This window comes from Cebidichthys violaceus, unplaced genomic scaffold, assembly GCF_023349555.1.
Source record: "Cebidichthys violaceus isolate CVI_PGR_0920_01 unplaced genomic scaffold, fCebVio1.0.p SCAF_19, whole genome shotgun sequence".
Lineage (NCBI taxonomy): Eukaryota > Metazoa > Chordata > Actinopteri > Perciformes > Stichaeidae > Cebidichthys > Cebidichthys violaceus.
The window spans coordinates 10,065,225-10,091,964 of NW_027176361.1; the positions used below are offsets into that span (position 1 = coordinate 10,065,225).

The window sequence follows — 26,740 nt, forward strand, 5'->3', positions numbered from 1 at the left end:
GTATTTGGATACATCATACCGATAGATGGCAGACACGCGCGTTATACACGGAGTAGTGCGCCTGTAAAAACTAAAGAAGAAGAAGATACTCCTCTACGTCATAGGCCAGGGGGTTGTCTAGCAGCCAAGATGGCGGGCACGATGCTGAGGTCGCTTTCAAAGCTAGGACGTCCTTCAACTAAATTAATATTAAACAATAATTTGCTGAGCCCTGGCTGCACTGTCGTGCAAAACAGGTAAGAAAACACAGACACGTGTGGCCATTGTATTACCAGCTGTCGTAGCTTGAGGTCCACATACATACTCACACTGAAGGAAGATGTTAGCATAATGCTAAAGACTTTGTCACTCTCTTCGAAATGATTCGAGTCGCCTGCTGCAATTGTTTACTGTCTTCCTGAATGGGAAACGTCGACACAAAGCATGCATATCACTATTATCGCAATGTCACCCTCGGAGCTCGTGTACGTTGCACGAGACATTAACGTCCCTGCTGTCTAGTGGTTACCTAAGCTTTAAGCTACTGTTAGCCGTCTGATTAGCTAACGTGTTTACTACACTGTTATGCACTGTTAGGCTCCGTTTAAGGTCAAAGTGTATCACATATTTTGCAAGAATTATATACAGAACCGATCAGTTTGTGGTAAATTGGCTTTAAACGTAACCACCGGTCAGTTGACCGATGTTGAAGAGTAAACAGTGACTGTGTGCCACCGTTCTAGCTGAATTGAAGACCTTTAATGCAAATGGAACAAAAGTAAAGAACAGAAGTATTTAATAAACTACTACCAGTCTAAAGATCTCTGAAATTGTTTTGTTCTTACATGGGCTGATTATGTAACAAAGTTAAACTTGAACATACAGGTTTGTTATTGATGTATTCAGGTCAGGAGATGCGTATGTTCTTATGTAGCCATGTTAGCTATGTGTTGATGCTCCAATAAGTAGCATTAATAAACACCTGTTTGCTATACTAGCATGACCCATACCTCTGCTTCGTGCGTCTTCCTCATCAGCCAATAGTAACTATTATCAGTTGTCAGGTTGGTAAGCATAGTGTAGTCGGATCATGCGAGGTGGCACCTGTCTTGTATTGTCGGTATGGGCTCAACACTAAAGGCTTATTAACACAACTTTACCTCATGTTAAGAATAGCTTTGATTGTTTTCCGCAGGCAGAAACAATGGCAGCCAGACGTGGAGTGGACGGAGCAGTTTGCTGGGGCAGTGATGTACCCCACTGCTATTAATGAGAAATGGACCCCACCCCCCTGGAATGGTACCATCCTCCACACACACAGTCACACTCATAGGGATACTAGTTAAAGGACTGCCCCGTGTTGATCTGTTTTCTTCTTGCAGACAAAGATCCTCCTGCAGAGAAGGACGTGTCCAACCTGACCATCAACTTTGGTCCCCAGCATCCTGCTGCTCACGGTGTGCTGCGTCTCGTCCTGGAGCTCAGCGGAGAGTCCGTCAAGAAATGCGACCCCCACATCGGCCTGCTTCACCGTGGCACAGAGAAGCTCATAGAGTACAAGACCTACCTGCAGGTACCGAACCACTTACCTGTAAAGGGTGTTTCTGTATTCTGTAACTCATATTTACGAGGTAGTGCTTTGAATACTGCATGTGTAGAAGGTTGTAAAATCAGAAAGTGTGGAATCACAGTTATAATGGTTTCAAAAGACAGAACGGTAAATGTCAACATAACTTATTGCCAAATCCCATTTTATTGCGTTCAACACAACAGCGTATTGTGTAGGATGGGCTGGATTTACTGTGAAAAAGCACAAGGTGCACCTCCTCTCTTGAAAAAGACCAAATTAAACTCTGACGTCAACAACCATGTGTCATGTGTTATGTAATTCTTGGAAGTCCCTTACCCAGTTCCTCTTTTTTTTTTTAATGCTACAGGCTCTGCCCTACTTTGACCGTCTGGACTATGTTTCCATGATGTGTAATGAGGAGGCCTACTCTCTGGCTGTGGAGAAGCTGCTCAACATCCAAGCTCCCCCCCGTGCGGAGTGGATCAGAGGTACAGACTAGTGGTTAGGGGTCTGCAATCAAATGATTTAAGGCCTTAAAAATGTGTTTTTTTCTGTAATTGTTATTTAGATGTTGAATTCTACAAAGCTGCTGTTCATATAATTCTGAATATTTAGAGAAATAAATAATATTGATTGATGACTGATTTTGGAGAGTGTGGCACTGACCGTGACATGAACCATTTATTGTTAATTAAAGAGGTACTGCACACATAAGTGTGTAATTTAAAAGATAAAGCTTGTGTGTGTGTGTGTGTGTGTGTGTGTGTGTGTGTGTGTGTGTGTGTGTGTGTGTGTGTGTGTGTGTGTGTGTGTGTGCCTGGTCACCGTGCTGCTTATCGAATATCAAAGTAACAAAAGATGACCGTTTCAATTTCCCAGGGTTTTATCCGACACGCATTCCGAAACCCAAACTTATTCAAAATTGTAAATCTTCACATTTGAGCAGCTGGAACCAGTGAAATGTTGCATTTGCTTGAAAAGTATGAACTTAATTTTTTAACTGGAAAAAAAAAATAGTTGCCAAAGTTTTTTTTGTCAACAGACTCATCAACTTTAAACGGTCGGGTGTGCTCTGTGTTGTGTTTGCAGTTCTGTACGGAGAGATGACTCGCATCCTGAACCACATCATGGCCATCACCACGCACGCCCTCGACATCGGTGCCATGACCCCCTTCTTCTGGCTGTTCGAGGAGAGAGAGAAGGTCCAACTCATTCCGTCCCGTCTTGTTATTGATCATTTGTTTACTTGGGGAAGGTGCTGTTAGTCGTACATAACTACGGAGACAGTAGCTTGGCTGTATCACAGTTAGCTATAAGCTTCTTTGCATCTGCCTACCATCTCTCTTAAGACAATTAACACTAACTCTTAACTCTAAAACAGTCTCAACCCAAATTGAACATTATAACCTCCATGAAAGTTGTTTAATCTTTTAAAATATCGACTACTTGAGGCCCCCGAATGAACTGCGTGTGTCTTGTTTCCTCTCAGATGTTTGAGTTTTATGAGCGAGTGTCTGGAGCCAGGATGCACGCCGCATACATCAGACCTGGTGGTGTGCATCAGGTAGGAGAACTCATTCAATAATGCCTGTGGCTTATTTTTATGACAAAATGAAACGATTATCTCTTCGGGACACTTGTGTTGTTCGAACAGCTACAAATCAGATTCATCTATCAGACGGCGAGCATGATCACGGGCTAATGCTGTTAAATGTGTTCCAGGATTTGCCCCTCGGCCTGATGGACGACATCTATGAGTGGTGCAAGAACTTCTCCATTAGAATCGATGAAGTAGAAGAGGTGAACGACTGAAACCTCCACGAGTCCTTCACATGATACGGTTGTGTTAAAGATCGGTGGTGAACATTCCAATCTGTTGGTTTTCCTCTATGCAGATGTTGACCAACAATCGCATCTGGAAGAATCGTACTGTGGACATCGGGGTGGTTACTGCTGAGGAGGCCCTCAACTACGGCTTCAGGTAACCCACTAATGGCAGTCAAAAGACCTTCTCTTTAGTTGCCTTTTATTGAAAAGCTTGCATATTTAAATGAGTTTGTGTACCTACTGTGATATTCACCGCTCCCCTCGCCCCTCCACCAGCGGAGTGATGCTGCGAGGGTCCGGCATCAAGTGGGACCTGAGAAAGTCTCAGCCGTACGACAAGTATGACGAAGTGGAGTTTGACGTCCCCATTGGAAGCAAAGGAGACTGCTATGACAGGTACGAGATTAACAGATGGCTCTAGTTGTTGTTTTTTTCAGTTTACGAAGAAAAACTCACAAATTTACAAGAAAACAACTCGAATCAGCTTGTTGTTTTTGTCTGAATAGGCCCAATTCACAGCGATGTATCTTCAAAATCTGGATTCATATGATAATCTGGGTATTTCCCTTTTTTAAATCGGATTACAAAATCTAATTTGATTAGCTCATCCGCTGCCAGCAAGCAGATGCGTCTGTGGTGTGATGAGGTTGATCCAATCTTACGAAGGGAAGCGACAAAAACAACAACAAAAAGAGTATTTTTCTTCCAACTTTTTACTTTTAAATTATAACCTGTGGTCACGTTGTTGATTGCTGTTTGCACACACACACACACACACACACACACACACACACACACACACAGAGAGCAGGGTCTCTGCAGATACAGACATCACCTCGCACTTCTGGTGGGTCATAAGTGATGATTGAGAGGGATTATTGTTGTATCTGTCCATATAATGTTTTTTAGGAATTTGATGCATTGATGACCTTTTTAATTTCAGAGAGCATTTAAGTTTTTTCTCATAATTTTAGTTTTTGTTCTCAGAATATTACCCCCCCGTCCCAGGCGCAGTAGTTATTATGTTGTTTTATGTAGACTGGTACGCTGTCGTAGTGAGCTTCATGTTGCTGGTTAAACATTTTCATTGAGACGGTGCCTTCCAGCACGGTTCACTGTCTGTAATCACAGAAGCTGTGAAGTTTATCAACCAGTCTGAGAAATGAATCAAAGTGAGCCGTCAGTGTGACAGGAGGCAACATGCTTTGTTGGGGGACAATTAAACGAAATGACCATATCTGTTGGAAAGGACAGTCTCTCACTGTTTTCTGTCAACTCCTCACCATTGATCTACATGCAACAATAACAAGCTGATCATGCTTTGTGGCTCACCGCTGTTTCCTCTTTGTGTTCGTGGTCCAGGTATCTGTGCAGAGTGGAGGAGATGAGGCAGTCTCTGAGGATCATGCACCAGGCGCTCAACAAGATGCCAGAAGGAGAGATTAAGGTGGACGATGCCAAGATTGCCCCACCCAAGAGGTCTGAGATGAAGGTGAGCTGAACCTCCCTCACAGTGTTTTTCCTCCGTTCCTTTTGTTCTGTGAGATGGTTTCATTACACCTGCAGGCCATTCAATCTGGGAAAACGTTGTACCTTTTTTTTTTTTCCTCTTTCTCTAGATTTTCCTCTGTGCTTTATCACTTCTGAGAGTTAATTACATTTCAATGGCGTCACTAATTTGTCTTCACACTCCCCTCTTTACAGAATTAGGCCAGCTCTGCTGTACAGTGCTCTTTAGTTTGGCTGCCCTCAAGGCTGGAGATCACCTCTAGTTCACCTCAGTGTTGGAACGTTCACTGTTTCATTCAACCTCCTCTAACGTGTGTGTGTGTGTTAACGTGTGTGTGTGTGTGTGTGTGTGTGTGTGTGTGTGTGTGTGTGTGTGTGTGTGTGTGTGTGTGTGTGTGTGTGTGTGTGTGTGTGTGTGTGTGTGTGTGCGCGCGCGCGCGCGCACACATCATTTTCAAAAGAGCTGCTGAGACATAACATGTTCTATGTGCTCCTTGTCCTAGACGTCCATGGAGTCTCTGATCCACCACTTTAAACTGTACACAGAGGGCTACCAGGTCCCCCCAGGGGCCACATACACAGCTGTGGAGGCACCTAAGGTGAGACCACTCAGAAGGTGTATAACAGTTCTGGATAAGATTGACTTTTTCGCTGTTTTCCTCTGACTAACCGCAGAAGTAAAGTAATTAGCAGATGCCCTATAAGACCTAATAGATTTTAACCTAGCATACAAAAAGTCTCTGCAGATCCTCTGTATACACAAGGTGTTTTGAGTCTTAGTTAATTGGAAGCCTTTAAGGACGTGCTGTGATGTAATATGCTTACTGGAATGTGTTTGTGTGTGTCCCCATGTGTGTCGCTTGCAGGGAGAGTTTGGTGTTTATTTGGTATCGGACGGCTCCAGCAGACCCTATCGCTGCAAGATCAAAGCTCCTGGATTCGCTCACTTGGTGCGCACTCACAACTTCACAAGACACTGTGAAATATTAAACACACCGGGTATCAATTATTCAGCACGTTTAACGGCTCCTCCTTAAGGCTACTTTTAGTTCATTAAGTAGATTTTATAAAGTACTATAGTGCCATTTTTAAAAGCGTACAGAACCCCCCCCTCCTCCTCCTCCTCTTCCTGCTCATCTCCTAGCTCATGGACATGAACCGCTGTTTAACGTCGTCATTTGAATTTTGGTCTTCGAGGCTAAAAATGTCTTTTAAGTTGCATAAACAAACTATTAGAGTAGTTAGTGCATTTACTTCAGGCTATAATCTCATGAATTATGAATATTCCATTTTCTAAGAGCCCGTCTGCCCTGAATAGCTGGTCTTCAGTTATTCTGAGTGTTAATAAATGTTTCCTTCTTTTAGGCTGGTCTGGATAAAATGGCCAAAGGACACATGCTGGCTGACGTAGTGGCCATTATTGGTAAGAAAGTGATTATTGTTCAAGAATCCATCCTCAGAATACGATATAATACTTCAGTACAAACGTATTAGCTTTTGTATCAAGTGGTACTGAGCCTTTTCTTCTTCTTCTTCTTTTTCTTCTTCTTCTGACAGGTACACAGGACATCGTGTTTGGTGAAGTTGACCGTTAACGCGCTGGTTCTCTGAAGAGGAGAGTTTGTCCCCCCCTGCTCACATCTGTCAGTCAGGTTCTCTTCCTGTTCACTTTTCGCTGTAGTGAGACTTTTGACAGATGACTCTACTTAAAATCAGTGATGTACAATGCCCAAATAATCCTAATAAATATTTTATGACCGAACAGAAAAGTAGTAAGTTGTATCTTTTCATCATCACAGTGCAATAGGGTTTTTTTGGAGGGATTTTACAAGATTTGAAACGCCATTCTTTATTTATTTTTCAAATGCTGCATTTCCGGGACTTTTGTCTTAAATTTGAGTATTAAAACATGATAGCAGAGACCTTCCTCTGGTTGGTGTTACAGGGGAAGTGGCGTGATGAGATCTGCAGCAAATGGACTTAGAGCTCAGACCACAACTTCCCTTGTTGGCAGTGAAGTTTGCGACGCTCAAGTGTTCACTAGAACGCAGACAGAAAAAACAAACAACCCACCCACAAGTCGTCGTGTTTGCTGTGTGCCGGCCACTTAACGGAGCACCAGTTACCTGTGTTGAGCCTGCGTTACCATGGCTGTGTGGGGCAGGAGCCCGTTGCTGGTGGTCATTCCTCTGTGGATGAGTTTTGGGAGAGCATCTGGTGAGTTGAGACATCAATCTGGGATCTTCTTTAACCTAAAGTTTGTATATTGATCAGGGTGGTTTGATGTCCGAAGACATCACAGTGATGAGAAAACTTTGAACGGTGGAAGCAAACCCAACGTTGTTAAGATACAGCATGACTGAACAGCAGCTATGATTTTGAGTGGTTAGCCAGGGTGAAAATATGTGCAGTGAGGTTTTCTAGTAGAGTAGGCAGCAGATATGTAGACGCCGAACATTACCGTTCCTGTAAAAAGAAACTCTGTTGGTTCTTCTCACTGGCGGCACTGAGGCTGGTGTGATTGGCCACTTTCGTAACGGCCACACTTGTTAAACCAGTTGAGACGCACTCTTCCTCGGACAAATACGTTCACTTTATTAGAGTAGTGTCGACTGCCTCCTAATAGTTTATACTGAAGTTATTACAATATATTTAGCAGTATATATTCTGTGCTTTGTGACTGCTTGCATATAGATATTATGCAGCTTTAACAGCTGTCCGTTAAACTGCAGTCAAACTATTATGTTCAGGATGATAAGTAACAAGAAACAAAACAATTTTAAAGTATAGACGTGCGTATCGAGCCTTGAAAGGTCAGTTAATATTGGGGTCTAATAGGCCGAGAAGATATTAAAGTAGGGTAGACTTTACACTTAGATGACTTAAAAAACTATTTTATTGTTTTAATAATCCAGTATTAAATGAAGTAATTTTTTAGGCAAAAATGCCAAATATTTAATGGTTCCACCTTCTCGAATGTGGGGATTTGCTTCTTTTGCTCTTTTTTTTTAAATTTATTCCTTGGCTCCATTATACTACTGGACTGTCGCTCATACAGAAAAACACAACTATGAAATAGTGATTGGCATTTTTCTAAATATTCTAGGTTTTATACTAAATTACTTTTATTATTTTGGAACTTTTGATTTCATTTTCAACAGAACAGGACATTCTCTGACACAGAAAAAACACTAATAATAAATGAAACAAAGTCTGAAAGAAACAGATGTTTTATCGACCACGTTATTAATTCATTAATCAAGGAAATAATGGGGAGATCAATCGATAATAAACATAACATAAGTTGCAATTAATGTTCTTTTTTGTGCAATTCAGACATTCAAACGGGGTCGTTCAGTTTGTTAGACGAGATATTTCAGTTTTAATTCCAAACCACAACGGACTATGGCCTACTTCTCATACCGGTGGGTGCAGCTGGTGTGCAGAATGTTTTTAAAAGAGAAAGATGTCACTTTTGAAAATATGAGTCCTCTATCCACTTTGTGAACTGAGAAGTTAAAAAGATAGAGGTTGTAATTTCCTGCGCACGCTTAATCTGACAGCCTGTTGGCCGTCCCTCTCAGAGTCTTAACTTCTATCACAATACATAGAGCTGCACATAGACACTGTATGTGTCACATTAACCATCACAGCCCCACTGAACAATCTGTGGTGATTATAAGTGCACTGAGATCCACAGCTCCTCAGTTAATTAGTGAATATAGTGCGCTGCTAATTGGGTAATATGTTGGGTCACATAGTGAAATATTTCTTGTACTCTCACATCAGTTATTTTCGGGGATTACTCTGTTTGCAGTTTCCTTTCAACCCATGCTACACGAGAGTTGCAGAAACCAAAACGTGTAGATAACACACAATCTCTCACAGCAAAGGCAACGGATAAGAGAGGCATTCAAAACTGAATTTAACATTTTTACTTTTAATATGATTGTCCATCCAAAACTAACATGCCAAATATGTCCCACAAAATCGGTCGTAAAGCGCAGCAGAAAGCAAGTAGATGTTTGTGTTGTATTAGAAAAACGTTTTTTCTAATTTTAAGAAAGAGGGAAGGAAGGGACTGAAAAGGACGTTTGTTATCTGGGTTTCATCATAGAGAAGTCGTCAAGGTTCTTTTTTCTAAATGTAAGAAAAATACATTTGAAGCTATACGGTAGGTCAAAAATGAGTGTTGAATATGTTCCAAATTACAGGAATCCTTTCCAGTGGTTAATTAGAATGAGTCAATTAAACAATACATTGAAAAGGACTATATGTCATTAATTAAATATCAATGTAAATTATAAAATAATAATTAAATGTAAGTCAGTTCCATTATTCTGTCTTAAATGTATAAATTATTTGAAAGCTTTGACATTGTGTCTTCCTGTCATTTCATCTCACAATGTCTTAGTCATCTTCTCAAACTTTTTTATGAAAACAGTTTTTATGATCTCATCTTTGTTTTAATTTTAGGGAATTTAAGAAAGTCCAACCCACAGCAGTGAGAGCTCTGATCGGCCATCTTGTTGCCGAGTTATTTTCAGCAGCTTGTTGTGCATAGAGGTTCTATTTTGATCTGCCCAATCAGAGCTTTTATCTTTAAATGAATCTAGTAACTTTGAAGTTGAGTTATCATTTATTGAAAACAGTGAATATCAAAGCAATGGTTTGTAATTTAAGACACATTAGCAGATATATTAACAAAATATCCTCCAAAAGCCATTTATGACATTTATCAGTTTTTCCATTTGGTCCGAGGGCTGAAAGATCGGGTCAGGCTCGTCTCTGTCAACAAAGCGTGTGAATCCTCGGATATCAACGCACACAGAGGAAGAGTCATCAGGTGGACATTACTATAGCTTTACATAGCAAACAGTAGTTTGCTGCTAAATCAGTGCTCTGAATGTCGGATATCGCTCTTTTAATTACTTCTACTCACTATAGATTATAGCTATATATAGCTAGAGGAGTTCATTTAAGATATACATAGCATGAGATTGTCATACAATCATGTAATATTGCAGCTAATGTTTTTTCGTTGATTGACTGCTAACTTGGGGCCAATGTGTTCCGAAGCCAAGGCGCTTTTTAGAGCTGGTTTGTTAATGCCAATAAACTTTAATAAAACGTATCTGCCTTGACAAAGATAGTACAATTCTGAGGCTCAGTATTACCCTTTGTACGTGCTGTGCAGTGAGAAGTGGTCGTTGTGCATTGCAGTTTATAACCAACTCCTTGTTGTTTTTATGGTAGTGGTAACATTTTTCTGCTTAAAAGGGAATCAAAAAGTGGATATTGTAGCTTCGGAGGGTCAACAATATTACTATGATATCCACATGATATTTGCCTTCACCATGTCTATCTTTTCTGGTCGTAAATCTGTTAAGCATGAAAATAATGCTAAGTTACATATATGTTTGTTAGTCTGTAAGGCAACACACACACACACACACACACACACACACACACACACACACACACACACACACACACACCACTTTGTCTGAAATCATGCTTAGTAGTCACCAACAACATAGCCACATGTGTGCGTGCTGTGTGTTGCATATCAAGAAGAAACGGTGTACAAACTGAATATTTCTCCACAGACTGTATTGAAGTACCGTTTAAGAATACACACATATGGTTTCTTATGTAATGGCTGCTGTGGCTGTTTGTGACACCGACGTTACTCAATAATCCCGTTGTGTAAAGGACAACGATGCCGCCCCCATCGTCACATGAGAACCAACAGCGAAATCAATGTCAATGAAAAAGGGCAAACTTTGAAGACCAATGACTTTGAGACAAATGCTGTGATGATGGCTTTGCTCCTAATGAAGTGTCCTCCTGTGTTCCCTCAGCCGCTCTTACAGAGCCACAGATCTGTTACGTGCTGGACGGAATCCTCTTTCTGTACGGCATCATCCTGACAGCTCTCTACTGCAGAATCAAGGTTTGCATGCTACATATTTGACTTTACAGGAAACATACACGCATCAAGCGTATAACTCAAGTTATGTATATGGTAAAAACAGATTCATTTAGAATAGGAAAGAACATTTAGTTTTTCATCGTCTGACGAAAGACAAGATCATAGAAAGTAATCTGCTACATTGTCAATGACATAAAACCTTTTGCTAGAATATGTGAATGTCATATGCTGATGTACTGACATACAACATTTCAGTGCACCGGAAAAGAAACAGGTAAACTACAGTTTGACACACGGTTACTTTCAATAATCACTTATTTAACGCTGTCTTCTACAGATCTTCCATGCTAAGGAGGCTGCAGCTGGGAACCCAAAGGGCAAGCAGGTAAGAATAAAACCACGGACTGAAATAGACATAAAGACATGACTTGTTGGTTAAAATGGACGTAGAGGGGTTAGAACAAACTCAGTAGCAGAGAATACAATTCACCACAGCACTAACTGGTGTTTCAGTGAACAGACCAGAGACAGAGCTTCTAAACAATAACCTCAATAGTCAGGTCAAACCTCAAGGGGAACCAGCGATGGGAAACACATACCTATTGGGGTTTTTCCTAGCAGCTCTGCACTGGCAGCTGTCTGTGGCCAGTTAAACTATGATGACAGCTCTGCCCCAGTTATCTCATCACAGACCAATGAAAAGCCTGTCTCTATATACTGTATATTCTTTTCATTATCATGCTTTCATTGGAACACTAAATTGCTTAAGTTTTCAATTGAAATCATTTAAAACGAGCTACGCATGCAGAGATGAGAGTTTTTCATTTTATTGCGAGAGCGTTTAACCTGCTGTTTTACCGCTTTGCTTATTTTAGTCTATATAATTTCCTTTCATTAGCCACACACTGCACACAGGTTAACCCACTTTGACTCACACAAGCACGCACTCTGAAGCGTACAGCTCATGCTGATTTCTGGCTCGCACTTCTCCTACACATTGTTCTTCCTCTTTATACAGAGTCCATACATAGTCAATGTTACACCCATGGTGTGTGTTACTCTAGTTATACTGTGTCTGATACTGTTGTTTTCTACCCCTGACAGATTGTTGAAGAGGGCATCTATACGGTGAGTTTTGATGCTGTGAATGACGCAAAGGAGACGAGGGACAGCTGATTGCTTAAATGTTAAAATTGATTGTTAAATTAAATTGAAGAAAGTGAGAGTTCCATGTTTCTCTTGGTTATGAAGCCGGTCTAGGTGCTATTCAAATACTGCAAACGTATCAAAAGGCTCAATCCACAGAGAATTGCACACAGTCCGCGTACAGAAACTGTGTCGTTGACCCACACAGTGAGCATTTCAGACAGAGATTTAGTTTTTTAATTAAAACTTGTAAACATGTTTGTAACAGAAGCCCAGTATACAAGTATACACCTGAAAATGTGCATGATATGTCCCCCTTTAAATTATAGCGTACACTGAATGTCTCATTGTCCCCCTCTCTGTTTCCCCTGCAGGGTTTGACTCCTCATGCCAAGGACACTTATGAAACTATTGGCATGAAGAAGTGACACAATGAACAAAAGTCCAAGAAGCGCATGCACAAGTGTTCGTTTCCCTTTTGCTTTTTTTTTTTTTTTTTTATTTCCGAGAAGTTAAAAAGGACGACAAGGAAGTTGAGCACAAGATGGGCACTCTCAGAAAACCTTTTTTAAAAGTATTTTAGTATTTTACAGCTCCATTGCACATATTTAATTTTCACGCAAACATGTTATGAAAACTGTAACGCTTCACACACATCTTGTATCGTAATACATATAAACAAAAAAAAAATGAATGTTGTAGATGGATGTTGTATTTCTATTTGTATAGTCTGTCCAACTAACTTCCTCTTTTAGGCCATTTGAAAGATGTCGGTCTTTTTGTGGCTCCAAAAGTATTTCTGCTTTGTGCAAGATGGCAGGAGGTGAATATAGTTAAAGCTCCAGCCTCAGAGAAATACTGAGCAGTGTTTCCTGCACACCACAGGATGGCAGTGATGGTGTCTTTAGTGAAGTCCATACCTGTCCATACTCACACACAAAGAAATCAAGGACATAACACAGGCCGCTGTAAAGTTTGCGATGTAAACTGCTGCCTGCAGGATGCATAGAGCTGTTATACATATGGAAAACCTATTAAATGTTCAACTTGCTTATTAAATAACTTTGTCTCTCTTTGAATTGCAAGTGTAATATAGTGTCCTATATATTACGTTTATATAGGGAGTGGTAAACCTCCGGTCATCATAAGCTAGCAACAGTTTGTATAAAGCTCCTAAAGATTTCCGTCAGTCTGGGAAGATTTTATCAGTTAGATTAAGCCCAGATCAGACTGGATTGAGACGTGTTTTAACGTGGAACAAATAAAGGAGGAAAGGATTGCACTGTGTACATGTGAGGTGTTGTGGATGGTGACATTTCATTTGGAGATTAAATGGAGCAAAGGTGGGCAGATTTCAGTTTATTCCCTGTGACTCTCAATGGTGCTCACCCTAATACTTGTAATTATCCCATTCAAAATTAAAAGATTAATTTGTTTTCCTCATGGGAGGAAGCGCCTCTTGTTTTGAAATCAGCCTAGTGAACAGCAGCCTATTATGATATCCAGCCTGCGTCACTTGGACGCGGTTTTAACTGACTTCTAAAGTCTGCCTTTCACCTGCCTCTCCTCTGAGCAGAGCATGTAAAGACGAGTAAATAACTGTCAAGTTGCCTACACCGAACCGGAATGGTGACTTTTGGCGCATGTGTGTGCGTGTGTGTTTGTGGGTAGGTCTGTGTGTGTGTCTGAGAGAAAGAGAGAGAGAGAGAGAGAGAGAGGTGTAGCTCAAACAGGTGTATCTCAAACAGGTAAAGCTGCTCCTTTTTTTTCTGAAGGGCAAACATGATGGCGTGTGCTTGACAAAACAACACGCAACCAAACTGAGAGGACTTACACTTTCCACGAGGACTGAGTTTTTACAGCTCTAACATATTCCTCGCCCAGGACGGGACTTTGGAAGGGATCAAGGATGGAGGCATGAGTCCGCCTCAGTGCTTCATGCATGCTTGCCGTTTAGGATACCATTACCTGGACTGATGAGCTTTATTTCAGTGCTGAAATTGTCCCAGCTTGTGCACAGTTAACAATAACTGCTGAGGAGAATGACACCTCTGCCGACCAGACTGTCTGTGTGTCTCTGTGTCCTCTGGATCTTTGGTAAGAAGGCTTTCCATGCAGTGATATCGTGCATAAATACAGTGTTATTAATTTTTTTGAGAGTTTACAGCATGTCTGTGTCTTTATCCTGTCTGGCGTCAGATGTGATATTCCTTCAGGGCCACGGCAAGCAAGCAGTCCTCAACAACAATTATGTAGTGACCCTTATTGTAGGCTGTTTCACATATCCCTATAATAGACCTGTTCATTACACCATTGCAACAGAATGGTAATGTTTAGAAGAACATTACGAATGAAGAAAAGATAGGTATTTAAGATGTAACCTTTAGTTTTCTTGCTTAAAAAAAAAAAAAAGGTGTCCTCCAGTATCTCATGCATATTCACAAGCCAAGTTCTGTACACTCGGGGCAGTGGACCCGCTTGTCTTAATGCTAGACTGAGCTGGAGCGGTGCTGTTACAGAAAACACAACTGATCTTTCTGGAAAAACAGGTTGCTGTTGATCAATTCCCCTGCTGTCTGTTTCAGGGAAACTGTGTTCGTGGTCCTTTCTAGTAAGATTGTGTGTGTTGTAAATGCAGCAGGTCTGTCTACTGTTTTGATCTTCAATAGTCTACACTATAGCAGCTGTGTTGTAACCTTGTAATCTTGATTTAACATTAGGCTCTCTTAATCACATTCACATTAATCAGTGTATGAGCATTATTACTCATCAAATAGTTGAGGTTGATATGAATCTGCCCAAAATGCAAATACTTACACAATGTCAGAGAATGATAGTCAACAGAAAAAAACCTTTTCAATGTCATACATGAAGGCAGATATAGGTGGAGTGTTACTCCAGTGATGCCGCACAGGCAGACTCCATCATACGGCTTAAACCTCAGGGTGACAAAACACACCACGCATATCCCTGGAAAAACACACCTGTCTGCCGAGTACACTCATCAGGTCTGCTGGTAAATGCATGAATCACGTACCCACTGACATATCCGAACAGATTCTCCTAAATCTGATATTGAACTGCTCAGTATGAGAGACGCACGCACCCAGACCTGTGAACGTGGTACAAGTTACGTTGGCTGTTTTGGAACGACTGACTGTTTCCATGGGGAATCCGTGTGGATCAACGAAATCCAGTGTGTGACGGACGATGTGATGCTCTGACTCACATGAGATCTTTTACATTAGTGTTATCAAAACTGTATTAACAGTTGGTGGCAACATACTTGGCCAGAAGTCAATTCATGTTATGGTGTTGACTAACTTGACTTTCTATTCATCACCATGTTATCAGCATAGATCTCAACGTCAGACTGAATTTGCACAACAACCATTGTATGAATTGCCCTTTTTTTTTTTTTTGCCATTCATGGTATCGTGGATGAATCCTAATTATTTTGATGAGCCCCTGACTTTTTCTCTTCCATCATCATGAAGTTCACATGTGTGGTTTTCAGTGTCTCAGCAACATTTAAACATTCATTTCCCTTCAGGATGAACTGCTTTAGCGCTGCCTTTCACTTTTTATCTAGTGCCATCTTCAGGTGAAAAATACTTAGATTTCTGACTTGGTTCCCTCAACAAACAGTTAATTTGGATTTTGGGTTATTGCAGGAAAAAAAAAAGCTCTGTGGCAAACAAACAATTATGATGTTTACACATTTTGTTCAGCAAAATAATCGTCACAAATTAACACCACTTTTGTGACTTTTGAAGCGTAAGTACAATCGGCAGGGCTAAAGAGCTAACGCTAGGCTATAAATGAACTACACCACGGTCACGTGGCTTCAACAGAGTGCTAGTATACACGCAAGGCAAGCCTCCGCGGTCTAATCTAGACACTTGTTAGTACTTGTTGTACGCAAACCTTCAAATTCCCAGGATATTTACTGACATTAATTATGCTGCAGAACAAAACTTTTAAATCTCTTAAGCTTGTGTTAACCACAGACTCACAGAAAAAAAACATTAACAAAAATCCATTAACTTAGAGACGGAACAATTCTGCCACTAATATTTGCAACTCAATAGTGACTTGCTTTCAAAACAATAGTGAAACTGAAAATATAGACTTGTGAAGACAGACACTGTAAGTGATTAGTGGAGAACTAACTAGACCTGCTGTCTGCACAATAACTATGTTGCTTGTAATAGTGATCAGAGATAAATACATTTTTACTGATTCGCTCATCTTGGAGGCAACCAATGAAAAGACCCGCCTATTTGTATTTCAGCTTGCATACAGATGGTCTGTCATGTTGTGTATTGATTTATTATTAGTGTTGGGGGGTAATCCACCTGCAAGCTGTTTTCCTTCAGTGTCAATGGTGTCATGGTCATCAGAAAATTGCACCCCCCAGAAAGGGAATCAATCACGAGCAACAACGCAAGGCTGATGCCAAGAGCAGCGACATAATACCGTGATGATGAATCACCTGTTCAGGCTTTTAGGTGGCAAGCAATCCACTCATTTGCATTAGCAGAACTTTCACGACACTGAATTTTATTTTGGCAGCGTGCCAAGACGAATATCCCCCTGAGAGTTGCAAACAAACTCTTGCAATTTTTTAGAAACCATTGCATGCAGGTTGCAGGAATCACCATCTCGTAACTGCCTATTACCTAAGTGTGTGTGAGCACTTCATGAGATTGCTGGTGGACAGCAAAAGATATAATCTGACTCATTGTGTAGTTAGTCTACATCAAACAGAGAGCAGCAACAACTGAAAATAGAAAAGTAGAGATGCACGCTAGCGTTTGTGGTTTATAGTGTTGCATTGTGAAACACACAATACACACTATGTGTGTTTTGTGTCTTGTGTGTTTCCTGAGGCCTTGAAAGGCTCACTATGTCCAGGCACTGAGGTAAACCTCAGTTACTTTGCCGTGAAAGCTTGTCTCGAACAACGAGTTAAGCGACATATCTTCTTCCCCTTCTGATAGACAACTACTTTTCTCTCTCCTCCCTCTGGTCCGTCTTCACAAACACAAATTTAGACATATCGGGAAGGACTCCAGAGAGGAGGCCCTTAATGCTGAGCTAATTGCCGCTGGCTGTAGCTTCATATTTAACGGACGGATATGAGAGTGGTATACATCTTCTCATCTAAAACTCAAGAAGAAAGCAAGCGGCATTTCAAACTTTTCCTTTAAAGTAAATCCTTAAAAGTGCTCAATACTAAATTCCGAGCATATCTATTGCCTCTCAACATGGAGGCAGCTGAGACGGCGGCTAGAAGCTAACGGGGCCAACAGCACAAAAAGTGCAAACAAAAGCAACAGTGCTGACCGAGCCGACAATGTTCTGGAAACTGGAGGGTGAGCGCTATGCTTCTACATTGATGTTATCAGCCGCGAACGCCGTATAAACGCGCAGTGCAGAGCGGCGGCCATGAGCTAGCCAGTGGAGCACGCTCACATGCACTAACATGCACTAACATGCACTAACATGCACTATAAAGGCACACGCGGCCGGCCCGGCTAAGTAATCAAAGCACAGAGGAACTCAAATAACACACACAGAGGGAGAACGACTTCATTCCCTGCTCAGGTAGACATTACTATATCTTTACAGAGCTAATAGTTGTTTACTGCTATAATTATGCTCTGAATGTCGTAGAGAACCTTTAATTAACTTCACTGACAAAGAAGAAGCTTAGACCAAAGTGAATGTTACTTTTTTCTCTTCACTCTACGCAGTCCAGGTCAGCAAAGATAAAGGCTAGACCACATTCTTCAGTGGGAGGTGCACATGCTTTTGTAATATTAGCTTCTTCATCGTATAGCTACTCTCTTTTGAATTAGCAAATGGCGTTATTTTGTGACCTGCTATTTTTCCTAATGCTATTGTAGTTGCAAGTAACTACAGGTTCAGACTGTAGGTCAAAGGTCACTTTCAGGGATCTGGTAGAGCTGGAGGACATTTGGTGTTGAGTTCAGCATCACTGGACTGCATACTGAAACAAGCCAATTTCCGGATCCCTCATTTGACTGATTTAAGATTTATCTCTTTCTCATTCGATGTAATTACATACTCCTCTTTTCTTTTAGTTACAGCGATATGGGGAGACTTTGTGGATCTCCCTCTAAAAGATCCCATACGCTCCCTGGCAGAGGAGGAGACCGTCCTGCCCTGTCGCTACCAGCCAACTAGTGACAGTGTGGTGGTGCAGGTCACTTGGTATAAGAAGAAACCCAGCGGCATCAAGGAGCAGATCATCCTTGCACACCATAGTAATGGACAGACAGGTCAGTTGGTACCGTGGCTCTTGTGGCATTCTTTCTGCCACATCCTCAAAAAGGCTTCTTAAAGAATATTTTAACACTTAACAACTTCCCCTATCTTTATCATAGCACTCGCTCATTATGCTCATTACAGGGAGCAAATATTCTAGTGGTATAACAAGTTGATTTGTTAGTTTCAGTTCATAAAACTAATTAGCTTAAAGGCGGCGGTTTAAAACCATCTAAACGATTTAGGAATTGAAGCTTACACCCATTGTGAGTGTGATACATGCCGGATAACACCCTGAACTAAACACCCAGAATGTACATGTAATCTTCAGCGAGAGTGCAGACATGTGTATGGAACTGAAAGTGACAAAAGAAACCCTGAGGTCCGTTTTTTGAACTTGCTGGGCCAAATTTTTTGTGTCACATCCGATCCTTCCACACATGGTCTTTTAACTCTCTCCCTTTCTCACACTCTGTCTCCCTCCATCTTTTCCGCCTCTCTGCAGCGTTTGGGACGTGGTCTCGACGGGTGCGCTTCAAAAGCAGCGAGCCCACCGTGGACTCGTCTCTGGTCATCATGAGCACAGAGGTCTCTGATGAGGGGCAATACATCTGCCGCATCAGCGCCTTCCCCTACGGCAACTTTGACAGAGAGATGTCGCTCATCGTGTCGAGTGAGTCCCTTCCACACAGCAGACAAAGATCCGCTCGGTCAAGTTTGTCACTGCAGATGCAGAAGTGCCAATATGTCACTCAAGGAGGGAAACTGATAGTAATTGCAAAAGACTTTTCAGTCAAAGGGAGAACCAATATGTTTGCACAACGTGATCCACATATTCTGAGACATAATGAGTTTTACTACAGGCTTGATAATATAATAGCATACTCACCTATACATACATAATATACTTACTTATCACCTTGTTTGTCAGTAGGTTTTCACACACAATTTAAGCATTTGTTACACTCCTTATAAGCTAATTATCACCGGCGTAGGAAACATAATGAGATTTCATATGATCAAGGAACTCGATAGAATTAAAAAGTGTTTCTCAGTCTACTCATCCTTCAGTGCACGTTTCAACCGTCAGCCTCTCTTTTCTTTGCATGGCTAATTTTGAACAAGCCATTTCAGTTTTTCAACCTGGGCTCGATCTTTTTTTAATAAATAACAAGTTATGTTAGCGGACTAGTTTATTTTTAAAGTTGTTTAAAGGCCCTAAAAATGTTGTATCCTCTGTAGCATTAAATGTTTCTAACTAAAGAAGTAACAAGCACAGTTAAAGGAAAAAAAAATAGAAACTCAAGTTACCATTTAACACTTACAAACAGGAAACACTTGACATCGCATGTCTCTTACTGAGCCCCGCCCACTTCAAACAAATGAGAAAAGGACAGACAAAAACACAAATAAAGAGAGCCCTCATGGAAAAAGTAAAAAAATGACTAAAATACTCATAAATTCTGAGGAACACTGTGTTTGTGTAGGATAATGACTCTTAGTAAGACACTGATTGAGAAAATATGTTTACACTTAAGTCTATGTGTGCATTCAACTCCAACTGCTAAGTGTGTTGACTTATCATCATTATCTTCATTCTAACCAAATATTGTAACAACCCCCCCCCTCCAGCCGTTCCTATCTCCTCCCTGGACCCTGTGATTCTGGTGGAGGGACAGTCCTACCGACAGGCCGCTTCCTGTCGCTCTGTGGCCCGCCCGCCTCCCCGCCTCTCCTGGGACACCGACCTGAATGGCCAGTCCGTCAATCGTTCCTCCGACAACGGGGCGGTCACCTCGCACTACTCCCTGCACCCCCTGAGGAGCATGGACGGCAAGAAGCTGGACTGTCTGGTGTGGCATCCGACTATGGCGGGGCCCCGCAGGCTCAGAAACAAGGTGGTGGTGCACTGTGAGTATTCATCAGAGTTATGCAGAGGAAGTGCAGGTTTCAGTTGGTCCCTTGGTCCAGAAAAAAAGGACACATTCAAAACATGCAAAGAACAAGCAACTGTTTCAACATGATGCACTTACAGCTTTACTTCCTGTTCTTTTCTTCTTTTCTTTTTACTGTCAGCTTCACTTCAAAGCAGGAAGAGACTTCATAATCACCTTTTGCTCTTTATATTCCTCTCTTTACTCAGTTTCATTTGCATTTCTTTACCATATTAATTTCCCTTTACGCAAAAAGTCTTAAAACCCTAATACATGGCCATTGTGTGGTTACAGGATATTGTCAGGGCCCTATGACTATGAACCTCGGCTTTGTTGCTGTGTACTTGATTACTTGTAAAATATTACATTCAATGTAAGTTGTCCTCACTGCTTCAGTTGCTTGACCGTTCAGCCTCAGCTATACATTCGGTCCTGGCCTTTCCTTTTTTGTTTTACACTCACGAGCCTCAGCTAAACAAGCTGATACATTATTGCTCTTTCCTCCCAGTCCCTCCACACGCAGAGGTGTCTGGCTTCAATGGAGACTGGTTCGTGGGTTTGGAGAATGCTGCCCTGAGGTGTGTGAGTGGAGGAAACCCCAAACCACAGAGTTTCACCTGGATCAGGTACAGTACCGCCTCCTTCTCCGGCTGTCTGGTACTCGTGTGACTAACTCTGATGTGTCTGGTCACAGTAATTAGAACAATTATTTTACTTTTACAATTCCACCATTCAAGGGTACAAATGAGATGTTCAGTGCACTCAGGTCTTCCCCGTGGGCCAAAGTCAATACCAGACGAAGTAAAAACACCTCCAGGTGACGGGTGTGTTTTTATTATTTCTCCATTTTAGACCACTGGTAGCGCTACGGAGCAGTGTTTTCATGAGTGGGTCCATGATACACATACCTGCTGATGGTTTCCTGCCATCTGTTAACAGTATTCCATTGATTGATAGTTGGCAGCAGTGATGCGCAGGAATGATGAAGCGATGACGACTGCCAGCCAATAGACATGAATGTAAACAATGCACAGTTCGAAATAATCAAAAGGCCGTTATGCAAATGTTCAAGATGATGAAAATGCACTCAGTGTTTTAGTTAGGGGGGGGGGGTCGAGAAATTATTTGCTATAAACTATAAAAATGTGCTGTATCATTACAAAGTGCACATCCACAGATGGGGACCAATTGTGTCAATAAAACAAGCATATTATACTCCACCCATGTTAGCTGTGGGCCTCTGATCAGACTGTGACACACAGCAATAAGTTCAACATTTTTGAATGGTTGCACTTAAAGCCAGCTTTGGACCAGGTTGAAATATCAGAATATATAAGGACTATGCCAGTATCGCTACTGTTCATTTTCTGAAAGCTTTTAAGATCAATTACTTATAATGTAAGCTATAAATGCTGAGTCCAAATGAGTAAGATCAACCTCCTTTTAAAGGTATATAACATTTGCCGATTTCCCCACTGTGGGACGAATAAAGGATCATCTAATCGTATCTTGACTTGATTCAACTTGAAATGTGTTTCTGTTTATCACTATAAAGGATTTCAGTTGATACGTCATATCAGTCATATGTTTAACTTGTGTTATGGTTAAGCGGGAGTCCGTGGAACATGTTGTCCTCTTTAAGGAAACCTGCTTTAAACAGCATATTCAGAATCAATTACCTGTTAATGTGTCCTCGTCATTTACATATTATACTTCAGGTTAAAATAACTTTACAGTGTAGTTAGTGGAGATGGTTCTCCACCCTTTCAACATGACTTAACCAAACAAGACCTGGCATTGTCACGTCCTGATTCTGCATGCTTCAATGGAAGCTGACAGCCTCAGATGTCGCGTGTGTCATGTAAAAAATGCAGCACATTGCTGCCCAGCTAAACCCAGACGAGGGTTTGACTCAGATGCCTGACTTCTTCTGCTTGAGTCACCTTGTGTCATTTGTAAGCCGTTTCCTTTTGGTGCATTAAGATATTCTCAGGGTGTGGCGGAGAGTTTGGCGAGTAAAAACAAATGTGAGCCACAAAAAGTGACTGGAAGTCTCCCATGGAATCATGAGAAGTGACAGTTAGGCCCCAAGGGAAGAATTCCTTACAAACAGATGTGGCGCTTTTAAATGTAAATACAAAAGTGCTTGGCGAGATTTCTTCTGATTTGATTTTGCCAGCTGATGATGTACACAGTGCTCACTGTTAGTCACAGGAACACACCTTGGTAAAATGAGTTTTTGTGAGAAAGAGAGTTATGAGCAACCTCTCCTTACTCGTGCAGGTCCTTCACATGAACACACAGATACAAAATGTGCGGCGGCTGCTGCAGTGGGCGAACCTGTTGGCTTTGTCAATAAAAGGCGGCGGGTGAAGTAATAGGTGGTGTCACAGTGTCGTGTTGCAGCTTGTGTCGAGAGCAGACAGATGAGACAGTTTCGCACGAAGGAGGGAGCTACAGGGGGATGAGAAGAAAAAGCGAAAGGGATGATCAGAGGTGAACTAGTGGGAGCAGGATTACAGAATGGTCGGGGTGGGCCGAGGGGCGGAGAGAGGAGGAAGAGGAAGCACAATGTGTAGATTTGAGTGAGATGTTGTCAGGGAGCTGTGTCATGTGTAACAGACAGTTCCTCTTCTCTGCTGGTGGTAGAAGTTAGTGAAACCTCTGTGAATAGAAACTTAGGTTTGTTTCAGTGCAACGTATAAAAGTAGGAATACAGCCGGTGTTTCTGGGGCAATGCAGGTTGATCATGTTAATAGGAGATTAAGTCATGCCCTCAAATCAACAACACTGAGGCAACACCCTGGACTGTCTTCCCTGAGTCACTCTGCCGGGAATGTTACAGTGGTTTCAAACAACTAAGGGCCATTGTTGAAATATTACTGTAAAAAGATTTGAAAACTAAATTATTTTTTTTTTATGTAGATAAATAAATATCATGTGCAACAGAAACGAATCATGAAAGAACAAAAAGCAGAAATGGTGGTGTGGTCAGCATGAGCGACATGGCTGAACAAAGGAAACTGCACCACCTACAGAAATGCCAGCTTCATAAGGGACTCTGTGCAGAGAGGAGTTCAGAAAAAGACGGTGGGTTTTTTTTGTGTGTGTGTGTGAAGGAAACCAGGAAAACGGCATTGTCCCATAGTGCAAACATGAGAAAATGCCTCAATCTGGTGGAAAATAGTACATTTTGTCAGGCCAGAGCTCTAGATTAGAAGGCATGGTTTTATTCTGTGACGACCGTGGTATCAAACATTGTGTTTTTATTTAGTTTTAATGGGGATATTTTGTAAGTGTCTGTGTTTTATTATAAGAGCTAAAGGGTGAACTTCCAAAATTAGAAAAAAAAACAACTCACAATCTTGCCAAAATGTATACCATATGTATTTACACAGACAAAAATGTAAAAGCCAAAATTGTCCCAAGTGAGGCACAAGGGTTAATCTTTGTTTTCTTTCTGTATGCAGAATGGGGGGAGAGTTGCCGGAGGGTGTCATCCCCCACCCTAATGGAACACTATCTTTTGGGCGACCCCTAAGCTTGTCAGATGGAGGCACCTACCAGTGTGTGGCGAAGAATGACGTGGGAGCAGGGAAGGCGGAGGTGGAGATTAGTGTGGGAGGTAGACGACAACAATGTCAACATCACATACTGACTTTACTCTGAGAATAAATGTGTGCGTCCATCTAATCCTGCCAACTTCCCTACCGACTCTCCGTTTGACAGAAGTCCAGAAGCAGAACACGATTGAAGAAAACATGCTGATAATCATCGTGGGGGGCATAGCCGGGGGGCTGCTGATCTTGATGCTCATCATCGTCATCACTCTCATTTGTCATCACAAACGCAAGAACAAAAAGCTGGAGAAAGAGCTCACTGTGAAAAAGTATGTTGATTTTTATTTATTTTTTAAGTCAAGATGAGATAAGATAAGAAGCCTTAATGATCTCCGCAGGGAAGATTGTGCGAATAATAACAACTAAGAATGGAGCAAATCAGGGCTATTAAGCATATCACATCTGACAGTAACAACAGTCGAGCGTGTTAAATTGAATTAGAGGAACACAAAGTGTGAAATTCATTTGATTAAGGACTGTGTGTGTGCTGGATGTGCAAAATAACAGCAAAAAAAATAGGCATGAACACAAAATACAATTTTTTAAATATGCAGTATGAACTACATAAAAACGTACACAGTGAAAATATCTTTGATCTCTGTCTCTCGTTTCTCACAGGGAGGAAATAAGCACTCTCTCCAGGCAAGCGTCTTTCAGGAGAGTGAACTCTGTCAGCACAGACGCCAGAGGAACGGTACTACACTGAATTATTCTTTTCACACTGAGCACACTGTCCTACTGTCTCCCGTTTCCTCCTGTGTGTCTGCACGACCTGATTCGGGCTGCCGGTCCCATAAGTTTCACACCATGGTTTATTCCAGGATCCTTATTTAGAATGTGTGCTGTGATGAATACATAATACTGTGGCAGTCAAATGATAACATATTGTCTGTCATCTGTCACTGCTTCGCCTACAAGTGAGTTGGTTTGGAAGTTTTGAGAGGGCATGGACTTTTTTTTTTCTTCCAGTGCCACATCTAATCCAGCCGTCTGCTTCTTTTCATTGCAGACAGAGGAAAACATCCCTCTGAGGGTGGAGGGAACCATAAGGACCAGCCTGTCTTCCCTCGGGGTCAGTCTACACATCAATCTAACTCTGCATGCAGGGCCGGGTGACTGAGGCTTTACTGGCCAGATGCCAGACGGCTAAATTCTGAGCTTCACCATTTCTAATCTGAATGTAGTGTATTTCGGATGTTGATGATAATAACAAGAGCACATTATATTGTAGAAGACCTTTGAGCTACTTTGGTATGGCTTTTCAATTTCTTAAAACGAAAAGTGAGGAGAGCAAGCAGGTTACTTCCCAAAATGTCAAACTGTCCATTTAATTTCGTCTATAGTGTTCTATCCATATCCCAAAATGTTGAACTGTTGCTTTAATTGATTAATTAGCATTAGAAGTAAATGACTCAGCATGACTTGACCTCCTTCAAATTAATGCTGCTTCGTGATTAAAGTCACTTCAGTTTAAAATAAGGGTGCAAAAGACAATACAATCTGTGCATCTAATCAGTGAATGAGGGAATACTGATCAGTGTTTCCCGCGCTGACAGGAGCAGGCTAACTGCCGTGACAGCCGATCTACTCTCTCAGGTGGACGGGGAGGAGGGGGAGCGTTTGACTACCTGGGCAGGCCAGTCCTGCACAACAACACGCGGAGGGGAAGAGACAGGCCCCTGGACAGAGACGAGGAGAACCGACTCAGAGTGGAGTCATACGTGAGGAACAGCGCTATTTCTTTAGTAAGTGTGTCTTTGTGCTTGCGTATTAAGTGTCAAAGCCTGATTGCACCAAATTGTGGAACGCATTATCAACCTCTGCATACTTACGTAATGATGATGCAATTATAAAGTGTGTCTGCTCCGTGTCTTTGCAGCAGGAAACTCGTTTCCACCCTCCCCTCTCGCCATCAGCCTTCCCAAAGGTACAGTCCACTGAGATTGTAAGACAGCTGAACGGCAGCGCCATTATCCCAACGGATGGGGGTTCACGGCCAGGAAGCGTCGCCAAGATACACCAGCAGCCTCCTCTGAGCTGCAACTACCCACCGGTAACAGACGACGAGGATGAAGTAGATGAAGGTTTGGGGGGTCCCGCCAGTCAGGAGCATCCCGATGACCAGGACAGCGAGACCAACAGCTCCCAGGTGTCCGAGGCTCACAGTACACGCTACCAGCAGACTAACGGCACACTCAGACCCAAACCCCGGCCAAGCACCACCGTGGTCAGTCCTCATGCCTCCCTGATCCACAAGGCCCAGATAGTTTAGTGGGTCAGCTGGAAAATAACACGTGAAACTGCAACACTGGTCAGATATGGTCTTGGAGGTGGTTCAAATGCAGATACACAGGCAATGCTGGGTTTCAGTCGAGAAAACCATTGTGTTTTCAGGTGTGAACAATCTGCATCTTGATTGCAATGCTGCATCTTTTTTTATTGTGTGGGAACATGGTGCAATAGAATGCAATCTTAAAAGGACAAACTCTACTCTGAAGCATCTCCTGGACATTTCTGCTGGATGGTCTGTGATCAACAGTGAGCTGCGTAGTCCTCGGAATTACTGGCACAAACAAAGACAATGTCGCCAAATTCCCTGCGCAGCTACTACAGCGTTAAATCGCAGACAATATTCCTTGCTCGTCTTTCGCAATCTGTTGCTCTCTAACGAACAGGTGGATGCAGCTGACTTACTTTTTGTGTGTGTGTGTGTGTGTGTGTGTGTGTGTGTGTGTGTGTGTGTGTGTGTGTGTGTGTGTGTGTGTGTGTCGGGGGGGGGGGGGGGGGGGGAATGTACAGTAGGAAATCGACAAATTCAGGAGAAGTGGTGGAGTATGTGGGACAATTGGTACATCAACAACGTACATTGCAACACCTCTGTAAGGAGGGAGGATTCCTGCTGTAGTGGAATTCAGTGTATCAGTAA

General features: G+C 41.9%; 3 protein-coding genes across 3 annotated transcripts; all 3 read left to right on the plus strand.

Annotated features, from left to right (window-relative positions):
• The first annotated feature begins 109 nt into the window (after positions 1-109).
• On the plus strand, positions 110-6,654 carry ndufs2 (NADH:ubiquinone oxidoreductase core subunit S2). Its single transcript, XM_068713592.1, has 14 exons — positions 110-236; positions 1,175-1,278; positions 1,362-1,552; positions 1,917-2,037; positions 2,639-2,751; positions 3,039-3,113; positions 3,272-3,349; positions 3,445-3,530; positions 3,653-3,772; positions 4,739-4,868; positions 5,389-5,484; positions 5,752-5,835; positions 6,251-6,308; positions 6,443-6,654. The coding sequence occupies exons 1-14, from the start codon at positions 130-132 to the stop codon at positions 6,478-6,480; spliced, it is 1,401 nt and encodes a 466-aa protein (XP_068569693.1). The 5' UTR covers positions 110-129; the 3' UTR covers positions 6,481-6,654.
• Positions 6,655-6,887: 233 nt separating this feature from the next.
• fcer1g (Fc epsilon receptor IgFc epsilon receptor Ig) lies at positions 6,888-13,028 on the plus strand. The gene is made up of 5 exons (XM_068713593.1): positions 6,888-7,102; positions 10,750-10,841; positions 11,158-11,205; positions 11,925-11,948; positions 12,341-13,028. Exons 1-5 carry the CDS (start codon positions 7,033-7,035, stop codon positions 12,392-12,394), a joined length of 288 nt encoding a protein of 95 aa, XP_068569694.1. The 5' UTR covers positions 6,888-7,032; the 3' UTR covers positions 12,395-13,028.
• A 668-nt stretch (positions 13,029-13,696) lies between these two features.
• On the plus strand, positions 13,697-26,577 carry nectin4a (nectin cell adhesion molecule 4a). The gene is made up of 11 exons (XM_068713935.1): positions 13,697-14,063; positions 18,077-18,274; positions 18,766-18,933; positions 19,893-20,171; positions 20,703-20,820; positions 23,665-23,819; positions 23,924-24,083; positions 24,433-24,508; positions 24,824-24,886; positions 25,371-25,559; positions 25,694-26,577. Exons 1-11 carry the CDS (start codon positions 14,009-14,011, stop codon positions 26,084-26,086), a joined length of 1,854 nt encoding a protein of 617 aa, XP_068570036.1. The 5' UTR covers positions 13,697-14,008; the 3' UTR covers positions 26,087-26,577.
• Positions 26,578-26,740: the final 163 nt, after the last annotated feature.

What these genes read in the sequence shown, in the direction of transcription:
- ndufs2 (XM_068713592.1), top strand. Translation starts at nt 130, where the DNA reads ATGGCGGGCACGATGCTGAGGTCGCTTTCAAAGCTAGGACGTCCTTCA. An exon ending in GCCCTCAACTACGGCTTCAG is followed by an intron (nt 3,531 to 3,652) that starts GTAACCCACTAA and finishes CCCCTCCACCAG; the next exon opens with CGGAGTGATGCTGCGAGGGT. An exon ending in TGACGTAGTGGCCATTATTG is followed by an intron (nt 6,309 to 6,442) that starts GTAAGAAAGTGA and finishes TTCTTCTGACAG; the next exon opens with GTACACAGGACATCGTGTTT.
- fcer1g (XM_068713593.1), top strand. Translation starts at nt 7,033, where the DNA reads ATGGCTGTGTGGGGCAGGAGCCCGTTGCTGGTGGTCATTCCTCTGTGG. An exon ending in GAGTTTTGGGAGAGCATCTG is followed by an intron (nt 7,103 to 10,749) that starts GTGAGTTGAGAC and finishes GTGTTCCCTCAG; the next exon opens with CCGCTCTTACAGAGCCACAG. An exon ending in CTCTCTACTGCAGAATCAAG is followed by an intron (nt 10,842 to 11,157) that starts GTTTGCATGCTA and finishes TGTCTTCTACAG; the next exon opens with ATCTTCCATGCTAAGGAGGC.
- nectin4a (XM_068713935.1), top strand. Translation starts at nt 14,009, where the DNA reads ATGACACCTCTGCCGACCAGACTGTCTGTGTGTCTCTGTGTCCTCTGG. An exon ending in AAACAAGGTGGTGGTGCACT is followed by an intron (nt 20,172 to 20,702) that starts GTGAGTATTCAT and finishes CTTTCCTCCCAG; the next exon opens with TCCCTCCACACGCAGAGGTG. An exon ending in CCAGCCTGTCTTCCCTCGGG is followed by an intron (nt 24,887 to 25,370) that starts GTCAGTCTACAC and finishes CCGCGCTGACAG; the next exon opens with GAGCAGGCTAACTGCCGTGA.